At 40.9% G+C, this 21,134-nt stretch overlaps 1 protein-coding gene across 7 annotated transcripts in view; it reads right to left on the minus strand.

Annotated features, from left to right (window-relative positions):
* Rbms3 (RNA binding motif single stranded interacting protein 3) overlaps nt 1–21,134 on the minus strand; it is a 1,348,289-nt gene that overhangs the window by 49,156 nt on the left and 1,277,999 nt on the right. For all 7 annotated transcript variants that reach the window (XM_036192502.1, XM_036192498.1, XM_036192497.1 and 4 more), the window contains one exon: nt 7,122–7,232. In XM_036192502.1, coding sequence (XP_036048395.1) covers nt 7,122–7,232 — 111 coding nt within the window. The remainder of the gene's footprint in view (nt 1–7,121; nt 7,233–21,134) is intronic.

Raw genomic sequence — 21,134 nt, forward strand, 5'->3', positions numbered from 1 at the left:
AAATTTTAAGCCATAAATCTGTATGTATACCTACTTTATAACTTTTGAGACCATTCACAAATTTGCCCCCCCCTCCCAGTTTAATGCCTATCATTCTCTTGAGGAAATTGCATGTCTGAAGAGGACTGTGAACCTTGTAAAACACTCAGGGAACTAAAAATAAGCAAGTACTGCTCAGAATTAAAAAAAAAAAAATAAGCCACAATTATCAGTTTGAAGGCAATTCCAAAGGTTTGAGTAACACTGATCTTAATTCTAGTTACCTTTTCACAAAATGTAAAATTTCAAGTTACTATACAAACACTAAGAAAAAATAAGTTAATTTTTGTACCATGTCATAATATATGCATATCTGTAATTATAACAAAAACAGAAACATAGATATTAATGTCGCAAATAATGACTACTGTTTAATAGTTGAGGAATATAAAAAAATAAAGTGATTCAATAAAAATTACTTCAATATCATTTCCAAGAATAAACACACTTGTTTTGTAATATTTTTCAAATCGATTTTATTTTTAATCTGTGTGTGTATGTGCATATGTGTGCAGTGCCTCTGGAGGCCAGAAGAGGGCACTGGATTACTAGAGCTATAGTTACAGGCAGTCGTGAACCACCTGATGTGGATTCTGGGAACTAAACTCAGGTCCTCTGAACAGCAGCAAGCACTTTCAACCCTTCAGCCACCTCTTCAGCCCTCCCCGCAACTTTGTATTTCTCTATAAAATTATTTTAAAAGTACCCCCTCACAGTTAGACTGTGCTCCACATGTGTAAGTTCACAGCCTTTTCTTTTGACTCAACATTATCAACAATACTTATCCTACTTATATGAAACTCTGTGATGGCATACTGTATTATACTTAGGCCTATGGATGAATCATAGTTCATTTAATTATTCTCCTTTACTAAATACTGTCTAGAACACTGTATCAAACATTTTTGAGGCACAAAGGCTTTTCTGTTACTTTACACTATTTATACCCACCCATTTCTCAAAACTGCAAGTGTACAACCTCAGGAAGTATTTGTTGCTCTCCTTACTGATGCTGTACCGATTGAGGGCACCATCAAAGCTAATTTCCCTCCACATTCATAAACAAAACATGGGTTGTTTATCTTACCTGGTGGTGTGTGAGTGTGTGTATTTGTTAAATTATAGCAATGACAGTTTTTAGTCATATTATTCAGTTTTATTTATCCTGTTTTATTCCCAACTCACTCATGTTCCTTGGCATTATCTGTATTAGGACCTTTCTGTAATGACAATTTACTTGAACTCTAGATCCATATTGTAAAAAGTAAAGATTTAATATTTGTAAGTAAACCTGTCCCCCAACAGAATTGTCCTTAACTCTTCATTCATTATTTACATGGACAAGTGTCCATGCAAGGAATTGTTTTGTTATAGCAAGTTTAAAGAACTATTTAAAAACTATATCCTTGCATCTCCATTTTCTGTCTTGTATTAGTTTGTAATTGGCTGCTATTTTTTTCTTGAGAGTTCTTTTAAAGAATTGTAGTAATCAGGATTCTTGAAGCTATTTATTGTTTAGGATACTATTTACTGAGTCATGATTCCATTTAAGCTCTTCCGTTCACTTTTATAATTCTCCATCTTAATACTGATATTTATGACTAGTGATGGAAAAAAGCTGATAATGCATATTTTCATCTAGTAATTATCAGAATTTTTAGAGCAATGGAGAATTGGGATGCCTGAAGGATGATAGTGAACTCTGCCCAATCAGGACTACAGTTCCAGGATTGTTTCTGTGAGTGGTGATAATTACACCATGGAAATCCAACAACGTCACAATTCACCAGTGGCTTGGGGAAGGTAAGCTGAACTAGAGATAAGGAGTCTGCAGAACAAAATCTTTTTATTTCTTTCAACAGAGCCTGGTGGCATTGCAAGCCACTGGTGACCAGCAGCTGAACAAATGAAAAGGAGATAAGAAAGTTGTCAAACAAGATTGTCATTCAATGTAGAGGTTCTTATAACACACTCAAGTCCCAAGTGGCTTCTGCTAAAGCTCCCAGTAATTTGTTGAGAAATTATGGATAATGGGCCTTTGCTTTCTGTGAGGAATTCTGTGAGAAAGAGTAAACAAATGTGGGAAAAGCTAGAAAGTTCTTCAAGGTTAGAGCCATGAAATAGAATAGGTCCTTCATTTGCATCAAACTCATTTGGCTTGAAGCCCATAGATTCAGTTAGCTTAGAAATGGATAGATAATTGGCCAACACACTTGGAATAGGAAAATTCCAGGTGGAAATTCTTTAAACTACATGATACCCATTTCAAAATCTGAGGTGATATGAGACGAAATATAGCTGCCATTTTGAAGATGATGAGGATGCTTTGGTTCAATATAATTCCTTTTGTTAAGAATCTTAAAAATGGAAGTGAACACTTAGTGGCCTTAGCACCTTGTAAAAAAGGAAGACTCTACTCTAGCTCCCCTGTTCTCCAGCCTGACCACTACCTACTCTGGACTATTCCACAAACTTCACTGCACTCTGCCCTAGGAGCCCATCTGCTCCTGGTTTGCTGTTAGTGTTGTTGCTGTTTACATTTTGTTTTGCAAAATTTCCAAGAGTGCAGAATTCTGAAAGTCTCTGAAGACTCACAGGTGGGGGAGAGACACTGGTATGCAGCTATGTTGGTTTGAGTGAGAAATGTCTCCCAGAGACTCATGTATTGGAACACTGAGTTTCCAGTTGGTGATGCTGTTTGAGGAAGTTTTGGAACTTAAGAGACATAGAACCTGGCTGGAGTAAATACACTACCAGGGCTGGCACCGAGAATTTATTGCCTCAACACTCTTCTCTCTGTGAACTTCCTGAGAGACAAAAATGTGACAAGACTGATTCTTGCTCTTGAAACCTGCTGCTGCACCTTCTTTGGCATTATGGACTCCCTCTTTGCTCTAAGCCAAACAAACTCCCCTTCTATAAATTGCTATGGATCATGAGGTTTTATCACACCAACCTACAGTGACTAACACACAGTTTAGATGACAGGGTGGAGAATGGGTTGTAGAACAATGAGGCTGAAAGCAGGAAGTAGAGTTTAGAGACTGTTACAGTGAACCAAATGAAGCCAAGGATGGAGGCTAGAAATGGGGACAGGAGGACAGATCTGTTAAATGTCTGTGACTTAATTCATGGGACTTCAAAAGTAACCGTGAATGGAGAGGAGGAATGACAGTGTGCATGTGGAGTCCCAAGTTCAGGGTCTGGCTACTGGGTAGATCATCACGGTAGTAACTTGAAATAAAACAGGACAGGAACACAGAAGAGAGAAGGGTGTGCATGTGTGTTGTGGTGACTTTGAGATGTTGAAGAGGGATCTCCATGGAGACCAGAGAGATGAGTTTGATGTTCTAAGACTAACATTGAGGACTCAGATTTAAGAGTCTTCAAGGTGGGAAATGAGGTTAGAATCCATGAGGGGGGTAAGACTGCCAAACAAAAGCATGTAAAGACTAAGAAGTGAGGTGCTATCTGAGCTTGCAAAAGGAAGGATGGAGGAATGGCCAGAGAGAAGCTGTAGAGAACCAGGCACAAATTGGGAGTTCACTGGGCAAATAGGGCCAGATATCTAAATACATGGATATTTCACATCAAAATACAGGCAGTTTATATTAAAAGGAATTGGACAGCAAGACCACCCATGGGGCAATGGATGATGGCAAATGGGTCATGGTCCTACTCTTTACATAAGATTTTCACATTCCTGGCTGCTGAAAGTAATGCCTCTGCCCATTAGGTGTCCAACTCAGGCAGAGGTGTTGTATTAATGTGGAAATCCTTCTAGTTATAATTTCAATGCCATGTATATTTTTATAATATGATTTTTCTTATAATGTCAGAAATACAGAGAATACTTGATTCCACATATTCAAGGTATTTGCTTGAACTTCAGAGAATTCATTCATTCATGTGAATAGGAGCTTAGCTTTGGAACCCTAGAACACTATGCTAGCAGTTAACACAGTGGACATGCTAAAGAATTAAGCTATACCCCTTGAAATAGAGCAAGCAAAGGATTTGGATTGTGGATTTAATGGGGTGGTACATCTATTCTGGTGATGTGGACTCCCAACTAGGCCCCATCAGAGGTTAAGGGTGGCTCATTTGATAAGTGCTGACTTGTCACATGTTACATTAGGTCTGCAGGCCTGCTGTGTATCACGCTATTTAACACTCACAGCATCCCGGAGATGTGCATGTTATTGTTTTCCCAATTTGTGAGAATAGAAGTAAAATCCCTAGGAAGCCAAGGGACCTGGCCTAAACATGCACAGTTCATACAAAGCCAAATCATGCTTTGGATTCTGAGGTCATTCCTAAAACCACTGGATTTTCTATGGTGCCAGCAAGAGAGGTGCAAGATGGATCCAGATAGGTGGAAACAGTTAATTAAAAAAATCAACCTCAATTAGGTAATCCACAGCAAATGCCAATTAGAAAAAAAAAAAAAACATAAAAGCAAATATATGAGAGCATGCCGAAGTAGGAGAGTGATAGTTTAACAGGAGAAATGACTACATTTGACACACCAAGAGCACTCAATTTTATTTCTGAATGAATCAACAAGATAAGGTATCTACTCTCTGCCTTTCAAAAACCTCATCAAATCATCAACTTTGAACATTAATGTTATGTTGCCAATGATTAATGTTATATGATGCTTTTACTATAAATAAAGAAGCAGTGGTCCACATCACTAAGTTAAATGATAATCCGTGAATTATCATTTCTGACCATTGCCAGCTAGGTAAAAGTTGTGGTACCATATGATTCTCTTCTTGTTGAGAAGTCTCAGAGATACAATTTTATGTTATCTATTTAATTAGTAACTACAATAATTTGTAGCCTATTCTATATCTTTTTTTTTTCTGTTTTGTAAAGGATCCAGTCACATAGTGTGTCTTTCTTTACTAGTTGCCAAATGAAATGTTAGAAATGAAGCTGGCTTTTATTTCAGTCAAACAGGTAAACTTTACAAAGCACTTCTTCTTACATTTTTGATTATAACGCATTTCGTTTAGAAATGAAAACCACACTTTACGTTGTCGTTTAACACAGTAAATTTGCCTTTATTCTCACTCATTCTCAGCTGACAGTCATTGGCGCCCAAATCCCTGAAAGCTAGTGAAATGTCCAGTGGAGAGATCATAAGCACCAGGCCTTCAAATTCTGTATCTGGAATCTGTTTTAGTAGGAATATACAAAGGAACTACAAATTATCCTTACACTTGACTAAAAACAGTAAAAATGTTATCCCGAAACTCTGTCTCTCCAATGAAAATGATCTGAACCACAGTGTAAAGTTAAATGTGATCTCAGAGCTCACTTCTGAGATCTAGCTAAGCACACTGTAATCATTTGCCTCAGCTCTGGCTCTCAGGCAGAGAAGTTATCACCAATGGTGCATTGCAGGGGAACAGGTGTGTAGCTTCTGATAAACTAAAATTCTTTCTTGGAAGCCTGTGATTTTCTCCATATTTAGAGAAGACCATTAAACACCCTGTGGGGTTGAAACTTCTTTTTTCTATTCCCTTTGAGTAACTGGAGTCATTGTTCTAAGGCCTCCATCCACAGCTAGTGGACATAAAGCACATCAGTAATGACATGCGATGCTAGTGCCGCTGTGAGTCACAGAAGGAGTACCAAAGAGATAGTTAAGCTAAAGACACAAAGCCATGTGGCTTAAGGTACTCATGTGTGCTGAACTGAATGATCTTGCTCTAAAGAGAGGAGATGGAGGTCCTTAGATACAGTGTCCTCAATGCAGATTTAGATCAAGGATTCCTCACTCCTACTCCTGGGGTTTTTCTACACTCTTCGAGTTGCCTCAGTTAAAAGAAATTATGCAGTTTTTTTCCCATGTCTTTACAAAATTAATCGTCTGCACTAATGCATACACTAAACACTAAAGTGTGACTGCTGGTGGTCCACAATGCCTGCATTTTCTCTGATGGTGTGGAGCATAAGATTAGTGTTCTAGGTTTTGTCAGATACGAGTTTTAGAGGGAATTGTCTTTTCACAAAAAGCTTTGCCAGTGAGTTCAAGTGTGTCGTTGATGAAGATCACGTGTGATACTGGCATTTTTTCAGTTCATGTGATGGCTGATCTTGGTTGTCAACTTAACACCAAATGGGAAGTGGGATGAAGAAACCCTGATTGAAAGATTGTCTCCATGAGACTGGCCTGTAAGTTTGTCTTCGGGATATTTTCTTAATTGCTGATCAATGTAGGAGGACCTAGCCCACTGTGGGCTATACCATTCCCTAGGTACATGCACCTGGGCCATATAAGAAAGTTAGCTGAGCAAGTCAGTAAGCATTGTTCTTCCATGGTCTCTGCTTCCATTCCTGCCTCCAGGTTCATTCCTCAAGCTCCTGACCTAGCTTCCCTTGATGATGAACTGTAAACCCAATAAACTCTTTCCTCTCCATGTTGCTTTTTGTCCAGGTTTTATCATAGCAACAGAGAAATAAAGGAGAACAATATACTTTTGAGAAGACTAGTCAAAAACATCATAACTGCAAGAAAATATTAAACGCATCAGATTCTCTTTCTTCTCTTCAATAGTAACTATGCCAGTGCATCACCAAGAATGATAAAAAGCATTCAACTGAGTCGATTTCTCAGTGACTTCCTATTACTTCAGAAATCAACTCTGAATAAAAAGTCCTTTATACTAATCATAGTTAGAACTGGCCTCTTAGGTGTGAAGAACTTGGGAATGACAGCGGGTTGGCTGGTAAACAGCTGGAGACAGGAAAGCAGCTCCATGCCTATGGTCACGAGGTATAGATCTACACCTGTAGGTAAAGGGCCCTTTTCCAGAAAGAGCTACATTGCACGTGGTGCACTTGGTGTATTTGGTGCACTGTGCCACATAATGAGGAGGACCTGAAGTCTAATTAAGGCCATGTGTCAGGATCGTCATCCTTTCCCATGTTCCCTGAGTGTTCCCTGAGGTTGAACTTGCATGTGAGCTTGTTCATGCTGAAACCTGAAAGGCATGTGAGCAATGCTAGTGAAAAACTGCACATGGCACCTGCTCAAGGCCCAGAAAACAAAACCAGACTCTTTCACTCACCGTTCCTGCTGTCCCCAGTGAAAGATGGTTCATCTGCTGCGTCAGGGGGCCCACGATGTTTGTTGGCTGCATTGACATGGGGTGGTCCATGGTGGGTGTGATCACAGCACCCTAAAAGCACATACAATGTCTATCTGAAAACACATTCGATGAGGAAGAAAACATTCTTTTTCCCAAAAGCAAATACAGTGTTAACCTTCAGTGAGTTTGCTCTTCATGGAAAATAATGAGTGAATTCAGACTTGGTGATCCGATGTCCACTTGTGTCACTCTGCTCCCTTGTGAATACACAGCGTCAGCAATGCCTTTCCTGTGATGTGACTGATGTGCAGTGTGTCTAAAATGCCTTCCATTTCCATTTACCTTTCCAGCATCTGATGCAGATGTCCTCAAAGAAATCGTATGTACCCCTTTTCCCACTGTTCTGATCAATGTCTTTGATTGAAAATTGGGAACATTAATAGAAATTCTCTAATTTTCTTGATATTGAGTAAAACTTTCAGTTTGTTCGTTAGTTTTTTACATTTAAATTTTTTTGTTTGATATGTAGTGTGTGCATATGCTTGCTACAGTATGTGCATAGAGTTCAAGTGATAACATGCAGGAATTGGTTCCTCCTTCTACCATATGGGACCCATGGAATGAACTCCAGTTGTTTGGCTTCCTGGCAGCCACTTCTGCTGGCCGAACCATCGTCTATAATGGCTTACTCCATTTATTTGTGATTTACATAAGCTATTCCTGCTTATCTCAAATATAACCTATGACTGGGGGAAGAATGCAACCCACATGGGCTTCTTGACTGCATAAGGATGCATCAAAACCTAATATGAATTATCCAAGAACCATGGTTATTAGTGCCATATCTTTTTTTTAAATATTTTGACTTACCTTGACTAGTTGATATTTTGACACTTTTTTCTTGATTATCCTTTTGTCAAAAGTATGCTGAACTTTTTTTTAAGCTAGTAAAATATATATTCATACATAACACTTTATTTTATAGTGTGTGTGTATGTGGGGTGCTGGTGCTGGTGCTGGTGGTGGTTGTGGTGTGTGTGTGTGTGTGTGTGTGTGTGTGTTCCAGTATGTACATGTGCATTTATGTGTGTGCTTCTTAGTGTGGGTGTGTACATGTGCATGCACACATGGAAGGCAGAGTTCAACATTCAATGCCTTTCCTCAGTACCTCTCCTCCTTTATTATTATTATTATTATCCGACACAAGAATCTTCTTATAAAAATGACAAAATAGTATAAGATTCAATTCATAATTATAAACAGGTATACATATTAGAATTCAGACACACCACTTTTTTTCCTGTTCTTTGAGGTTTCCTAATGAAAGCAACTTGTTTTTTCCTTAAAAACAAAACAAAACAAAGAAAAAACAATTCTTACTGTGAACATTCTGGGAACTAATCCTTTAAGTCTCACAGGAATAAACTCTAGAAGACTCTCAGAATTCAAACAGAGGTTCTGATGCATTTCTCTAACACTAACCAAAACATGGCACTTTCTCAGCATTTTAACCCTGAGCAGACACAGGTGTTCCTTCTCTTCTCAAGTTGAAAACCCAGGCAGCATCCTTAGCATTGGTTCCACTAGACCTTCCAGCCAGGGGCTGACCTGCCCCGATTCTATATTGTCAATCAGATTTCTTGGTCACAGAAAATCTGAAATCCAGACAAAACATGTGTGTGCGTGCGTGCGTGCGTGCGTGCGTGCGTGTGTGTGTGTGTGTGTGTATGTGTGTGTGGGGGGGGGGAGAGAGAAAGAGAGAGAGAGAGAGAGAGAGAGAGAGAGAGAGAGAGAGGAGAGAGAGAGAGAGAGAGAGAGAGAGAGAGAGAGAGAGAGAGATCCATCCTCCTCCACACCCAGGAGGCTGCCCTCTCACTGGGGTGTTACATGAGAGGCACACTTGAGGTTTTATTTGGGAAGCAGTCCGAAAAGCAGGTGGGCAAGCCTGTGACAGATCCATCAAAATTCTCACAGGATAAGAACAGAGGGACAGTATGCCTGCACATGGAATTAATTTAGAGAAGACTGTCTGATCTCTCGGAGACTTGCTTCAGAGAAAGCTGCGTAGAGGGAGTCACTGATGGCAGCTGCTGTACTGTCTCTGCCTATAAACCAGAAATCTGACAATCACACAGAAGGGTGGGAAGGGACTTGTCATAATTTGGAATTGTAAATAGCAAGACCAAGCACAGAATGAAGAGTAAGGGGAAGATTCCCTAAACAAATGAGTTATTGCAGATAAATGAATGATGCTATAAGGATTCTGGGGAGAAAATATAGAAGAATGTATTTTCTTACATTCAATAAAAATGTCCAATCAACAGAGAATCCCCACAAGTTATCAAGAATATAATTTGTTTAATCTCAAGGGAATGGAAGACACTCACAATTAGTGAGTTAACTGGAAATGACTGACAGGAACCCCATAGAGAAAACCATTTTTGATGGTGCTTTATCAAGGACCAATACCTTCGAGAGTCTGAAATATTGGCTATCACAGCAAAGAATGGTGTTTGTCAGCCATGCTGCTTATCAGTGTCAACAGAATCTCTTGTATTGTGCAGTACAAAGGGGAAACGCAAAAGAGAAAAGAAGCAGAAAAACTTTACAATTGTTAAGGCAAACCAGCGCTGTCATTTAAGCCATGGACTGCAGAATGCTCTGTGACAGCCTCTGCCAACACATTACGGGTGACTTTGTCTCCTCGAAATGTATAGAATGTGCTGTCTGACAAGTGTTCACTTGGCAAATGGCAGCACAAGAGGAGACATATCCTTTTCATTTCAGTATCTCTGGATGTCTGGATTAGCTCCGTGTTTACGTTGCAAAGAAAAATCCTGTAGCATGCCTCAAAGCATCTAAGAAAGCACACAAGGTCCTCACAGCCGATAAGCCATCTGGTCCACCTGAACCACTGCCTGCTGCTGTGAGAGGAAGCCCTTCTTCCTGTCATCAGAGGGAGGAGAAGATGGTTGCTTCAGCTCTGAAGTAAGAATTACAGTAGTCGTTTGGGTAATGTATGCAGAAGTCACCTGGAGTGAGGCTGGATAGGAGGGCAGAGAAAACTAAGGGAGCATGGGAAGGAATGGACTCACTCTGGAATCTGGTGGGCACTCAGAAACACAAAGGCACAAGTTGCCTGCGTCCTGAGCAAAGGTGTTAAACACAGGCTGTGGTACTTAAGGCTGGGGTGCTCAGAGCCTTGAGTTTATCCATGTCAACACTTCTTTCTAATCACATAAACAGTACACGTCATCAAACCACCTTAGAATTTCATCTACAAAGGGAAATACATTATTTTAAGACTTTTTTCATCTTCAATATTTTTTCATTTTTAATATTAAAGAGATCAGCCCATATGGTGTTACTTACTTTTTTTTTTTTTCCCCCCGGAGCTGAGGACTGAACCCAGGGCCTTGTGCTTGCTGGGCAAGCACTCTAGCACTCAACCCCTTACTTATTTCTAAAACTTTACTAATGTTTATGTTGTGGTTACCCTTTAAAGCTCTTTGTAATTAGCCAGTTCCTCCTGGAATTCCTTCCTGCAGTGTCATCAAGGGCCTGCTTTATCTGAGTGGATGCCCCTAAGGGACAGGGAATTCCTCAGGCTGCCTGTGGCTATGCGGTTCTGGCTCTGTCTCCACTGCTGCTGCAGCTGCTGCTGTGGTGAGCTTTTATATCTGTAATTGGAAGTCAAAAAAGCACCTTGGCTGTTACCCTCCTGCTAGGATTTGAGATAAATTTGAAATCTTTGAAAGTTCATTCATATCCCAATGAAATCATAGGATTTTTCACAGCCATCAAAACGTGGGCAATCTCTTCCACTGAAAGCACACCCTGAACTAGGGTTGAGTGGGGAACCCATCCCAGGTCCTCTGGGAGAGCAGCAAATGCTCTTAACTGCTGAGCCATCTCTCCAGTGATGAACAGGAGACAATGAATGCCCTTCATTTATGCTGCTTTCCCATGGTTATAGGGCATGGACCTTTAACTACAAATCATCACATTATTTTACAACAAATTCAAACAGGTCAATTTTTATTTTGTCCTCAATCTGATTTTGACTTTCTGTCACTATAATATTTTTAGAACACTATAATATTTTTAGAACAAATATCTCCTTGAATTTATATATATATCAAACTATTTTTAGCATACATAAAATGAAGCACAGAGAACAGGAGCAGCTCAAAAGTGAAGACAGTTCACATCAATGACGGCAATAGTGAATGACTGACAGCAGTAGTGAATGAATGACTGACAGCAATAGTGAATGAATGATGTGAACAAGAAGGATGTGATGGAATCTCATCTACCCCAGGGGAAAAAAAACAATCCAAAGGTATTGATTGGCAATATTGACATGAAATCCTTGACATTTAATCTCTCTCATTTGTTGATGTTAGTCTGGGTTTTTTGAGGAGGAAGCCAGGAGAGAGGAGAGGGTGGAATTTGTGGTGGTTTGAATAAGAACACCCTCTACCCCCACTACCACAGGCTCAGATATTTGAATACATCGTCCCCAGTTGATGGTTCTGTTTGGGGGAGACTTAGGAGGTATGGCATGGCTAGAGGAAATACATCAGTGGGCATGGACTTTGAGAATAAAAAGCCTTGCCTACTTCCAGTTAGCTCTCTCTGTTTCCTGCTTGTGTTTGAGGCTGTGAGTTCTCAGCTTCATTTTCCTGTGGCTATGCCGGCTGCTTGCTGCCATGCTTCCTCATTGCTACAGACTCCTAGGCCTCTGGAACTGTGCGCCCAAATCAACTTTTTCTCCCAGAAGTTGCTTTTTGTGATGGTGTTTTCTCACAGCAACAGAAAACAAATCCAGGGTTTTACAGTACTCTTGTTGGGGGAGAATGAAACCATCAAGCACCATGTCCTATCTTTAGGGACAACCATTAACCTTCGGCTACTTTGGTAAATTTATAACCAAACTAGAGGGACAGTGTGATTTTTCCAAAGTCTAGTTGGAAATCCAAAAGGCCATGGCAGGGATGGTAGCCTTCTACTATGCAAATGTGTCACAGTAATTTCTGAAAATAAAACAAAACAAAAACAATAGCGAACACACACCAGCTGGAAGTGGGAGAGGTAAACAGCATGACAAGCCGGAAGCTGCCCAGCCCCAGGGTTCCCTCACAGAGGCTCCTTCTCCCACTCACTGCTCTTGAGTCCTCTTTTTGGGAGAACACCTTCAAAAGGAGCAACATTATAACACACATGGGCGATCTGTACAGACAGGAATGGCAAGGAGTAAGTATCAAAAGTGTAAATAATTCCCCATGTCTCTAGCACTGATTTTCATTAAATTAAAGAATGGTTACCATTGACCAGAGTTCCTGAGGAGATGGCTCAATTTAAAAATGCCCACACTACGCCTTGTTTTTGTTGGTGCTGGACGTCCACACTCATGTCTTCAGGCTTGCACAAGCAAACCCTTCACCCACTAAGCCACAGCCCCCACCCCATGTGATCTTCACACCTCATGTGCTTCTGCTCTGTCCCCAGAGTGCTTTGCAAAGCATAGTGTACATCATTGATGCATTATAATTATTTACTGGAAGAATTATGGGTAAACAAAATTCAAATCAAAAAGTATTGGGGAGGTTGAGAGAAGACTCAGTGGTTAAGAGCACTTGCTGCTCCTGCAGAGGACCTGAGTTTGGTTCCCAGTACCTAGGAAGGGCAGTTCACAACCCCAGGTAACTACAGCTCCAGATAATCTAATATCCTCTTCTGGCATCACAGGTACCTGCAAACACATATCACATGCAGCACAGATAATCAGATATATATATTTTTTAAAAAATTGTAAGTACTTTGATATGTATGTGTGTGTTCATGTGTGTGGATGCATGAGTGGGTGTGAGTGTGTATACATATGGCATGAGTGTCAAGGTCAGAGAACAATCTAAGGTGTCAGTCCCTGTGTGTCTCTCAACTTTTGAAATGGAGTATCTCATGGGCTTGGAACTTCACCAGGTAGCCCTGCCTCAGCCTCCCATCTTTCCATCACTGATACAGTCTGTAGTGAACTATTTGCCCACAACAATTAATTATCCACCCCCAAGCATCATCTGTTCTAAGATCCAGAAATCCTGGCATGTGTATGCATGTAAGTATGTGTGTGTGAACATATGATAAATATATTCATATACATAAGCTTCAATTATACAATACAGAAATCATTTCAAGATACAGTAATTAGTAAAGGGTACAAAGTTGACATCCATTGCCTCATCCCTACAAATAACAGCTAACTTTATTATTTTTTATGATGTAGCTTCTAATTCACTTGCCAAATACTATACTTAATTAAGAAAGAGTCAAGACTATTTGTAACTTTTAATGGCTATGTGTTCACTCTTGAGTTCAAATTTATTATGTATATTATTTTGAAAATGTGGTAGACTAGAGTTCAGTCTCTCTTTCCTGACCTTGGACAAAATTAGATTTAACCAGGATGGTATTCAATGCAATCCTAAGCAAAATCCTCAAGACATCCTTTAACAAAATAGAAAAAAAACCCTAAAATTCATATGGAAGCACAAAAGACCCCAAATATCCAAATCGGTACTAAGCAAAAAGAACAACGCTGGAAGAATTAACTCCCCAGATCTCATGATAGGTTTCAGAGCCACAGTGGTAAAAACACCATGGAGAAACAAAAACAAATGTGTACCTTAATAAGGAGATGGATGAAATTGCATATTCTCAGGTTTGGCACATAGTCTATCAAAGAGAGGCTATTAGTTATAAACATAGTAAGGGGTTTTCTACTCATAAATCAAATACTCAAGGTGTTTTTTAACTGAAAGTATAGATTTTAATATAATAGTAAAATACACTAAAACTAAATTACTTTTACCCATGGATACCCCCTTATAAGAATCCTTATTGTACTCCATGCCTACTCAAGTGTGGATAAAGGTTTCATTTATTAGTTAAGTACTTATTAATATAATTCAATCAGTTTGAGTGAGAATATGAAGTAAACATGCCATGCTAAAGTATTTCTCAAAAGCAAGTAACACATACAATTAGGCATCTCAACAGTACCTTTTTAAAAATAATCTCTTAGATTTTTGTGCCTAAAAGACATGTGCTAAGAAAACATGGTCAGCAGTAGCTGCTGGTATTTTAACCAGATTCCCTAGAATAATATAACAGGTGCTGAAAAGATGATTCAGTGTTCACTAGCACGTGCTGTTCTGGTAAAAGACCTGGTTGTGGTTCCCAGTACCCACATGGTGGCTCACAACTGTCCATAACTCCAGTTCTAGGGGATACAATGATGATTTCTTCTGGCTTCTGTGGACACCACTGCACACATATGGTACACAGACAGACAGACAGACTGACAGAACACCCGTACAAACATCTGGGTGGCAGTGGCACACACCTTTAATCCCAGCACTCAGGAGGCATAGCCAGAGGGATCTCTGTGAGTTTGAGGTCAGCCTGGACTACAGATTGAGATCCAGGACAAGCACCAACACTACACAGAGAAACCCTGTCTCAAAAAAATCAAAACAAACAAAACAAAAAACCAAAAACACCCATACACATAAAATAAATATAAAATTCTTAAAATAATACTAGTAGAACAAAGTAGTTTTCAAATATATTGTTATTGATGGAAATCTGAAAAATTGAGACTTTGGGATCCAATATTAAGTGGTTTTATTGATTAAATATGCAATAGAAATCTTAGTACTTTTTATCATTAGGCTCATATATCTGCTTGTAAGAACTGATCCTATTAAATATTTTTAAACCAGTTTCATTATGAAGGTGGATTATTCTTTCCCTTCTATTTGTATTAATGTGTGTCGTGTGTATGTATGTATGTATGGTGCCCACAGGCAGTGGAGGGCATCTGACACCCTGGAGCTGGAATTACAGGCAGTTGTGAACCACCTAACTCCTGTTCTGGGATCTGAACTTGGGTCCTCATAAAGAGCAGTAAGCACTGTTAACTAGTTCACTGGCATCATTTACAACACTCGAATCTGTTCCTGCAACAGCTGCTTGCTTAGGGGTGCTGAAGGACAAAGTAAGTTGGAAGTACATGCTCATACCCAGGGCTCTTGTGATTTTAATTGATAGGGACTCGAGGCTCAAACAGAGCAGGAGGGCTTCAACTGAAATAAAAAGCATTCTTGTGATCAATGAGTTAATCAACCTGCAGGCTGCACCCATTCACCATACCCAAAATGCATCACCACAAATGCAGTATAAATATTTAGTGTGTGTGCACACGTGTGTGTGTGTGTGTGTGTGTGTGTGTGTGTGTGTGTGTATGTGTGTGTGTGTGTGTACGTGCGCTTGCAGGTGCACATGCCTGTGTATGCATGAATGTGGAAGTGGGAAGGCAGCCTTGGGTTTGATTATTCAGCTGCTGCCCACCTTGGTTTTTGGAGACATGCTCTCTCACTGGCTTGCAGCTTGCAGAAGAGGGTGGGCAGATTCACCAGAGGGCCCCAGGGGTCCCGCATCTCTGCCTCTCCAGCACCATGCCCTGCTTTTTTACGAGGATTTGGAGATTAAACTCAAGTGCTCAGGCTTGCATGCCAGCAAGCCCTTTACAAACACAGCCATGCCTCAGCCCCACATGCTTCCGTTTGCTTATCAGGGCTTTTTGGTGCTGTGACCAGGCTTAATAATCACACACCAGCCTGAAATTCTCGCTGAACTTTGCCGTCAATGAGAAAAGAAATGTTCTGTGCTCTATTTGCCAGCAAGTAATCACTCTGTAGACCTCCACGCAGATTTCCAACATACTGGAAGTTTCCAATGCTTATCAGATGCAATATTCTGGACTCATCTTCTTAGAAACGATGAAGCAAAAATGATTCCCAGTGGATGTGTGAATATTTATGGGAGGCATTTTTGGTCTAGTAAAATGTTTATCTGACTTTAACCAGCACTCAAGGCTGTGAGATGTCTCATAACTCCCCTCATTAACAGCTTCCTGTGCTGACAAACTGGCCAAAAGGCCTGACTCCATAGCAATTTCAACATGGTGATGGATGCAGTTGCTGAATGAGCCTGGGAATTTCCTGCTCAGCTTACAGGAGTGATCCACGGGAAAGCTCCCCACCATCTGATAGCCGTTTTGTTTATGATACAAGGAGCTTAAATATGTTATAGGCCACCTCTATACTGGCTATTACTAGGAAAGTAGCCATTTCTTGGCTTGCAATTTGCTACAAAACATATTTTATTTTGTGGATTCTCAGAGGACATTTCGGGACTATATCCAGTCTCCTTTAAGGAAGTTAGGATCTGCCTGGTTCGTGGCAGAGGCTGAATGAGACCTAAGGAGTGGTGGGAAGTCACCAGAGGATTAAACAACTCATTTGCTCTCCCCTGAAAGTATTCTTTGCATTAGTGCTGATGGGATCTACCTGTCACCAACAGAGTGTATGCCTAGTTGATGAAGGAGCTTCTTGTAATACACGTCTTCACAGGTCTTATTAATAAAAACAAACCCAGAGCCAAGTATTGGGGTGAATTCTGAAAGTTCAGAGAAGCAGAACAAGCCACATCCAACCTCACCTTGCCAACTTCTCAGCTGTTTTTGATTCCTCAAACTGGAAATCTCTGAGTCCTCATCTAAATGGATCTCAGCTGAACTGCTGCTAAAAGCTTAAAAGCCTAAAAAGGCTCTAGTTCCTGATCCTCATGCCTTATATACCTTTCTGCTTCCTGCCGTCACTTCCTGGGATTAAAGGTGTATGTCATCATGCCTGGCAGTTTCCAATGTGGTCTTGAACTCACAGAGATCCAGATGGATCTCTGCCTCCCAAGTGATAGGATTAAAGGTGTGAGTGCCACCATTTTCTGGCCTCTATGTCTGTCTAGTGGCTATTCTGTTCTCTGACCCCAGGTAAGTTTATTAGAGTGCACAACATATTGGGGGACACAATATCACCACAGCTTCTACTCAAAGAGAAAATACCATAGCAGAGTGGGCATATCCTAAGATAAATCCTACTGAGATGCCAGCTCATGTATAAGCAGAGACCAGTGGATGAGACAGAAGCTGCCTTTCTGTAGCTCTCTCCAGGTTTTCCTTTCTTGTAGTTGTGACAGAAACTCATTTATGTGGTTTCTTTTTCCTTTTACTGCCTTTTTCTCTTAAATGGTATAGAAAACTAACTTTTCCTTTTTTAAAAAAGTATTATTTTATAAATTTTTATGTCTATGTGTGTTTTGCCCAAGTGTATTGTGTGCACCAAGTGTGTGTAGTGCCCACAGAGATCAGAAGTGTGCACCAATTGTGTGTAGTGCCCACAGAGATCAGAAGTGTGCACCAAGTGTGTGCAGTGCCCACAGAGATCGGAAGTGTACACCAATTGTGTGCAGTGCCCACAGAGATCAGAAGTGTGCACCAAGTGTGTGCAGTGCCCACAGAGATCAGAAGTGTGCACCAAGTGTACAGTGCCCACAGAGATCAGAAGTGTGCACCAAGTGTGTGCAGTGCCCACAGAGATCAGAAGAAGGCAGGATTCCCTGCTGGTTACAGACAGTTGTAAAGCACCATGTGAGTTCTGAGAATTGAACCCAGGTCCTCTGTAAGAGCAGCCGGGGTTCTGAAACCACTGAGCTTGCTTTTAATCCTTAATTTGTGCGTGCATGTAGGGTGTGGGGCTCACTCAAGCCACAGAGGCCACAGGGTAAGCAGAGACAATTCAGTGGTGTGTGTTTTCTCCTCTCACCTTTACATGGGCTTCAAGGATGAGACTCTGGGCCTCAGCCTTACACAGCCAGTGGCTTTCCTTGCTGAGCAGTCTCTCCAGCCCTTAACTTTCCTTTATTTAACAGAATGTTCTCACAAGCTGGGGCTCCTTATTCCTTACAGTGTGATCCAGATTAGGACTTAGTGCAGAACCTCCTTATGTCAAGCCTAGCCTCGGGGGTCCAGTTCTGTTCTTCCAGAAGGACCCAGTGTCTGGGCCCCACAGGAAATTCTGTCAAGTGTTGTCTCCTCCCTTCTTCAGAGTGAATTTTCTTTTTATGTATGTATGTTCATGTGTGTACATGTGTGTGTGGGTTACATTTGTGTGAAGTATGTGTGGAGTCTAGAGAAAATCTTTGGCATTGCTCCTCTGGCACTATCCACCTTGTTTTTGGAAGCAGCAGATCTCACTGGCCTTAGCCTTCTAAGTAGGCAAGACTGGCTGGACAGTGAGCCTCAGGGGGCTGGACAGTGAGCCTCAGGGATCTGCTTATCTCCTCCTCCTCAGGACTTGAATCACATGGGCCAGCCACTCTGTGGGTCCTTACCAACCGAGACATCCCTTCAGATCCAGAGTTACTTTTTTACTGCATTGTTTCTGAAGTGATTCTTGGTTCTTCATTTGATTCTTAACCATCTTGTTAGCTCTCTTTTCAATTTTTTAACTTGAGGACCAGGCAGCTTGATTACCTTGGTGACATTAATGTGTTCCCTTTTATAACCACAGTCAGCTGGAGAAAACAAACATTTTATTGGTAATGTGTTTGTTTGTTGGCAACAGGTCTCTCATCAGCACGAGCCCAGTTACTTCCGGTGATCTACCCTGCCTTGATGTATCTGTATCCACTGGTGTTCTCTGTTAAAAGTGATCTACCCTGCCTTGGTGTGTCTGTACCCACTGGTGTTCTCTGTTAAAAGTGTTCTACCCTGCCTTGGTGTGTCTGTACCTACTGGTGTTCTCTGTTAAAAGGTTCCTAAGTCAGTACTGTCTTCCAAATGTAAATTAGGGCCAACCAAAGAAAGCCCAAGCAAACAGGCCCAAAGGACCCCAAACACTTCCCTTCCACATTTCCTGAACTCTTTTACTATTGGACATAGATTCATAAGGCATGAACCTCTGAACCACCTTCAGAGTATTCCTCATAGAAATCATTTCAGAATAAAAGCAGAATGGGGAATGTGGTATCCATGTACCTAGGTAGGAGGGGACAAAAGTTGCCCAGCACCATACAACCATATATGGCCAATAGGGCCAGAATACTCCTGTGATCATCTGGAAATGTGTGGGCCACTAATCTTCAGCATAAACTGGTCATCAAATCAATCCACTGCAAAGAATTTTCCTTTGTAGAAAATTATGTTGGATTCAAACTTTTCAGAAACAAGTATATGATAGTTTTGTGGCTTAGAATTTATTTTCACTGGTACATAGAAGGATAAACTAAACCCACACCATTTTCTCAGAAATGGTCCACTAAGAAGTTGCATTAATTCCTAATATGCCAAATACCATCAATGTGAACTCAAGTTTGAGGGTTTATCATCATGTGGACTGTGATTAATGGTTTTGTACTAATTTATTCAAATCCTCTAAGGCAGGGCTAGAGAGATGACTCAACAGTTAAGAGCATATGATGCTCCTTTGGAGGACTCGGGTTCAGTTCCCAGCACCTATCAAGCAGCTCACAACTGCATGTAACTCCAGGTCCAGGGGGCCAGACCTGTCCTTCTGACTTCCACCAGCACACACGCATAAACACAGAGACATACATACATATAAATGAAATAAAATTATTTCTAAAACTCTATGAAAATGTCACAAGGCTACCAGTGCATTAACAAGGACTGACTGCAAACATGCTTCTGACCTCTCAGCCAGGAGCCAACATTACACTGATATAATAAACTGCAATATGAGAAAAATATTCAGAACGGTTCATTCCCGTCAGTTTTTTTCTCCCACCATCTTCTTGCAAGCCATCTGCTTGCCAACATAGACATCTTTCATTTCCATCATAAAGGCTAAACCCCCCACCTGGTCACTAGAGGGGACGCTTCAAAGACAGTTGTTTCAGCCTATTACCATTGTAGCAGCTGTTTCTTGTCATCAGCCTCCAGGCTAGCTCATCTTTCAAGGACCGCCCACTCTGAGCAGCCCGCTGTGGCAACAGCTTCACTGTCATCTGCATCTTGTTCATTCTCATTCCATTCTTTTGACCTCACCAAGGACCACATCCAAAGGCCAGAAAAACAAACAGCCCTGCTAACTCCCTTCAGCCAGTTTCCAGGGCAGGCAGCTGCCCCCTCTCCTTGACTCCTCCCTCATTTCCAGCCTTTCTGGGAGAGCTCTTTACCAAGGAGCCAATTTGACTGAAGACACTGATATCTCACCCACTTGGCTGATCCAGGTAATCCCCAGATTAAGGAATCATGAAGTAATAGCTTGTGTGGGCTGGGTTCAGCTGGAAACATCTGGCTGACTTGGTACCATTTCAATTAGCAGAAGTACACATCAGTCAATCATTTCTTATTCCCACAAGGAAATATTCATACACCAAGTTGTCTAACCCTATGAAATGCATGATTCTGAGATTGACAGATAACCGACTTGGATTGCTCTGTGGGAAAACCATGGCTTGACTTTTGCCCATCACAAAAGTTAATCTACTTTCGGTAGGAAGAACATGTTCTGACTCTGGGGAGGCCGCTCCAAGTGCAATCTTTGGGTCTATCTGCTTGCCAAGGTAGAGCCCTGAGAATTTCTTAATAGATATTTTGGTTAATCTATTTAGGGTCCAGAGTTAATTTTCTAATTTAATTTACTAATACTAATTGAATGCAGGTATGTATTACTTTGAAAGAACTCATTGCTAACTTAGAGTTTAGTGACATTGATGGGAGACAAACTGAAGAAGCTTCAGACAATGCATACACAAGGCTGGTGAGGAGGTTTGGTGGCTGAGGGTGCTTGTCACCAAGACTGAGGACCTGAGTTTGATTCCTGGAATCCACATGGTCAAGAAGATTCTCACAAGTTGTTCTCTGTCTTCCACTTTTGTGTTATGGCATTTGTGTGCACATGCGTGTGCGTGCACACACACACACACCCACACCCACACACACACACGCACACACGCGCACACACACACAAAGTGACTTTAAATGATATGTAATCACACAAATAATCAAGGAAACTAAAATTACTTTCCAAAGAGACATCATTGATAATACTGTTCATTTGTATC

This window comes from Onychomys torridus, chromosome 7 (assembly GCF_903995425.1).
Source record: "Onychomys torridus chromosome 7, mOncTor1.1, whole genome shotgun sequence".
Classification (NCBI taxonomy): domain Eukaryota; kingdom Metazoa; phylum Chordata; class Mammalia; order Rodentia; family Cricetidae; genus Onychomys; species Onychomys torridus.